Source organism: Penaeus vannamei, chromosome 24 (assembly GCF_042767895.1).
Source record: "Penaeus vannamei isolate JL-2024 chromosome 24, ASM4276789v1, whole genome shotgun sequence".
Classification (NCBI taxonomy): Eukaryota; Metazoa; Arthropoda; class Malacostraca; order Decapoda; family Penaeidae; genus Penaeus; species Penaeus vannamei.
The window spans coordinates 34,875,137-34,880,136 of record NC_091572.1 but is presented as its reverse complement, the minus strand read 5'-3'; the positions used below and the strand labels follow the sequence as shown (position 1 = coordinate 34,880,136).

At 34.3% G+C, this 5,000-nt stretch overlaps 1 protein-coding gene across 4 annotated transcripts in view; it reads right to left on the bottom strand.

Moving 5' to 3' along the window:
- Positions 1–5,000, bottom strand: part of Su(fu) (suppressor of fused) — a 10,866-nt gene that overhangs the window by 866 nt on the left and 5,000 nt on the right. For 2 of the 4 annotated variants that reach the window (XM_027361318.2, XM_027361320.2), the window contains exons 9-10: positions 2,988–3,098; positions 1–2,137 (exon numbers count right to left, since the gene is read on the bottom strand). The exon at positions 1–2,137 is cut by the window's left edge and continues 866 nt beyond it. In XM_027361318.2, coding sequence (XP_027217119.1) covers positions 2,066–2,137; positions 2,988–3,098 — 183 coding nt within the window. In that variant the 3' untranslated portion in view covers positions 1–2,065. The remainder of the gene's footprint in view (positions 2,138–2,987; positions 3,099–5,000) is intronic. The other 2 variants (XM_027361321.2, XM_070138731.1) reach the window with 1 other exon arrangement.

Genomic DNA, 5,000 nt, shown 5'->3' with positions numbered 1-5,000 from the left:
TCAGATTAACCACAAAGCTACTAAAGTTAACACTGATGCAGACAGGCACATTGATGGCTTTAATGATTACGAGTACAGAGATGAAATTATTTTCATACCCTTGCTTACACTGTAAGAAAACATAAATATATCAACCTATATATTAGCTGCCACACTAAAATGACCAGCTTTAAAAGATGTGTGTCTTTAAAAGCTGTTACAATACATACAATAGATATTCTGTATATAATTAATCTCACAATTATAATCTCACAATGATGTATTTACACAAGATCATCTTCAGAGGTTGAGTTTCAGTTTCTATAAAATGTTACTTTTAGTTTGTAGTTAAATTTCCCTGTGTTTCTCGGGACAAAATTAACACACAAGACCTCATAGAAATTTAAAATGTATGAGGAGTCAATTTATGTTATGACTTGGCTGACAGTGATTCAACTAAATACTTGAATAACAACATTTAATCACTATTACAAAAAACAACGATACCACATGAAAAAAAAAGAAAAAGAAAAAAAGAAAAAAAAAAGGAGCAACAAAACAAAATTTCCATGAGAACAAAGTAGTCTCAAAAATGCATTGTGGCCCCACTGATACTCTCTCACAGTGTGGTACTTCATTCAGCCTGGCTTTGTGTGACTACTGCCAAATTCACATGTTTGCATAGCCTATCAACAATTACTTGTGCTAAGACTTCTACACATAAGGACTTGCTTTTGTGTAAAAATATATATATTGTAAATCAAATCTGCTGTATTCTAGACTTCCTCATTCTCACAGTCTGCTAAACAATACCAGGCACAACACCATATATGTCAAACTAAACAAATACCCTGGTATACAATATATATACTTTGCTTGTCTTCCACTAATAGCATATTACATACTCTGAACTACTAGTGTGTATGCAGACTTGGTGTAATAGTCATATACCTGCACTGGGTCACCAATTCTTCATTGTTTTCAAGACTATAACAAAATCAATACACACCATGCATTGGGAGATGAGGTATAAAAAGGGATATAAATAGGATCAAACCTCAAAATCCACTCAACAGTAGGGTAGTACGTAAATGTTAAACAAATGGATTTTTCCTTTCTTGTTTTGTTAACATTTTCATCAGAATTTCTCATCCTTAAAGCATCAGCTACAGATACCATAACAATAGTAATCTGTTGTTATCCCAATTGGACAAGGATTTCCTTTTGCTGCTTCATCAATATTTCTAATCTACTGTCATGGAAATAAATACGAAGACTTCAAAATAATACACACACAAACATAGTCTTTCACAATACAACTGCACTGACATATTCCAGGATGTAAAGGTGGTTATTTTGGAAACCTTTTTTCAGATGATCAAATCCTTAGATTAACCCATCCATCCCGGGTGTCACATATATGAGACACAAGGAAAAAATAAACAGTTTCGGGCTGCCCGCCAGTGCGATGCCTTCTCGGAGCCGTGCTCCGCGGCAAAAGCGGCGGGCGGCCGGGCGGGCGGACAGACTCCGGGGAAGCTCCGCCCGCCGATTTTGTAGCTTCCCGGATTTTTTTAATTTGGGCTACAAAATGTACCCCGGCGTGACTGGGTTAACAGTAAAGAAAATAGCACTCCATAAATACAAAAATACAAGAACCAACCAAACCTACCATTTCTCAAAATCAGTTTACAAGTATAATATTGCAAAGCTAATATAGTTTCATGAAGGCACATTACATAGACCACTAGTGGATGGTCTCGGCACAAGTTCATCTACACTTACAGGACTTTCTCTGCAAAAGCTAAGTTACTTAACTTGGTCTATGAGATTCAGAAGAACGCAATATCTAGAAGAGCTTACTTTCACAACACTTCTGAATACAAGTGAATTTTTTCTAAAAGTATGTGTGTAACAAGAGATGCGAACAGAGTATTCAAAATGCGCTACTAACACAACAGAAGAGCAAACATCAAACTTAATGATTCTGACAGATAACAGCCATAAGGTTGCTAAAGGCTATAAAGATGCACAAAAATGCATGGAGTAGAATAAAAGCTGCACATACACTTCCACACCATAGTGTTCACATTTCTTCAGCAACGACGGTGATTGCTAGTTTCCTGTTGGGCCACCTGAAGGTTGCTGGTAGAGTGACCTGAAAGAAAAGTGGATTCAAGTAATTATCTACTTATAAAATGACCAAACAAAATATTAGAGGGTATATCCGAATGCGAAATTCAATAAACAAATTGACTTTGACTTAAACTCTTATTAAGATAAAAAAGGAATTAAAATGAGAACAATGTAATAAGAATATCAAATGTTGAATTGGGTGTGTTATTATGTATGCAAGTATGTATGTATATTTATGTATTTATGTATATATGTATATGTATATATGTATATTTATGTATTTGTGTATATATCACATGTATATATATATATATACATATACATATATATATATATATATATATATATATATATATATATATATATATATATAATATATATATATAATATATATATATATATATATATATATATATATATATATATATATATATATATATATATATATATATATATATATATATATATAAATACACACACACACACACATGTAAACTTAGCCTAGAAATTATCATTCAAACATAAGATGCCAAAAAAATAAAAAATAAAAAATAAATAAAACATGCAAAAAAAATCTAAGAACACTAGTTCTCTATAAAAACCTTTCCTGAAAAAGTTACTGCTATCTGGAGAAAGAAAAAAAGAAAAAATCAAGATAACTATTCATTATCAGAGAAGATTCTAAAAACACCAGACATGGAAATCCCTTATACTAAAACTACTAGGCATATAATGTCCTAATGATCTTGTAGCTGATTACCTCCAAGCCTGACATGTCTTCTTGCAAAGTCTGTGCCTAATAAAAGAGTCCAGTACGTTCACTTGCTCTGCTAATCCACAGGCTATATAAACGCAGAGTGTGCTTTCCTCACCTGGCGCCTATGAGGAGCCTCTTGGACCTCAGATGAAGGCTGGGCTGACCTCCCTGATGCCCTACCAGGCAGTCCATGAAAGGACGACAAGCCCTCAGACCCAAAGGAAAGCTAGAGGAAAGGAAACCTAATTACCTAAGAGTCCTCTGAGAAAGCGAACACAAAGCAACACCAGACACAACAACAGGTGCTACTAGAGGGAGGCTAAACGACTACGAAAAAAAAGCCAACTAAATACAACCAGCAAACACATGCCTGTCAGGGAGATTAGCATTCTGCTACATCAAGTGCAAGGCAAAAGCTGGAGAAAGTTGGAGGTGCTTCATCCAATACATCTTTCTAATATAGCCAGGAAATGCAGGAACATACTACATATTCATCACATAAGTGTTTAACCCAATGATGCCAGATGGTATCCATTCTTGCCATGAAGCAACAAACCCATATACTGAATCACAAGTATCCACGCCATGGCAGCTGAGAATTCTCTATGTAGTGTGCAAGACAGTCATTCGCTTGTCTGGCCCAGCCTGAGATCAGTAAAACATCAAAGACTTCCAAAGTAGGTTCAGAGCTTCTTTTCTTGAAAAATCAAATATGGTATAGTCAGAACTACTGACAGCTTGGAAAATGTAGTTTTTCTATGCTTGAATTTTTTGCTCAGTCTGCTGCATGTGTGAGGTCTGTGGCAGCCACAATGCATGTGGCATGGCTCAGCTTGCCAAGCGTAAAACCTGTCACCAATGGGTTAAGCCTCCCCCCACCAGGAATGAGTGAGTGAGTGTCTGCAGTGCATTGTTACTTGCCTTGTAATTGGAAACTCAGAAGAAGCATCTAATGATGTCACTGATACTCTCATAGGCAATAAATATACAGACATCTAACAAAAAATATGTACATGAGCACAAAAGCAGGTACTAGAACCAGCATTCAAGGAACTAAAGCTTAATATATGATTAGTATTCCCTTTTATAAGCCAAAACTCTGTAATCAACACTGCTATGTATGCAAGGGTAAGTAATACATCTAACAGCATTACTAAATGATGTGGTTATGAGAAATATTGACATAATCATCAAAACAAATTGCAATGACAGGTAAAAATGTAAAAAATCAAAATCACGTGAAACATATAATGGCCAATATGTACAACATACTTGGTAGGCAAAAGTCAAGAATTTATCTTGTTATCTACAACTCTCCACCTACATTCACTTCTATCTTTACATTTCTGTACTTAATAGCTCAACATTTTTCAAATGGCTGTATAACCCACAATATTATCACTACACCTATTAAATATATAGTAAGAATAATCTTTACTATCTTTCTGGTGTAAAGTCATATCTAGAGACTATTTTATAATTTCATGGAGGTTCAGACATGTAACCTCATCAAGGTCATTATATACTGTAATGAGATGATCAAAATATTATATCTTTTAATGGGGGAGGGGGGGGGAATCAAGGAATTTGTCCACAGATACTGAAATTCCTCATTTCATTTGCTAAATGAACCCCTAAAGAAAGCAATCAATTCCTGTCTTACAAAACGCTGACCAGTCATAGCAGCTGAAGTCTGATACAAGGAATATCAACCTATTTCAAGGATGAATTTCGTAAATGAATAATTCTATTTCAGGTTTAGCATTATCATCTTTTTCATCCATGCTCCTATACCAGTATTAGTAGGCTAACGCATGAGAATTTCCTTTGTTTCCAGCCAAACCAGCTTTCAGATGGAAAACCAAATTGCAGGAATCAATCAAAAGTAAGACAACAAACAGCACTATTCACTGGAAGTTTACAGAATTCCTTCTCTTTTTAGAATATGGATTTTTTTGTGAATATTAGCTCAATATTTCTATTTTCTTGTATTATTTTACTACAAATACTTGTATCAGAGCAAATGCACTCACATGAAAGTGCCACAACTGATATTTATTCAAAAAAATAATAAATGAACAAATATACAAAAAATAAAAATTAATAAATACTAAAAAGTAAAATATAA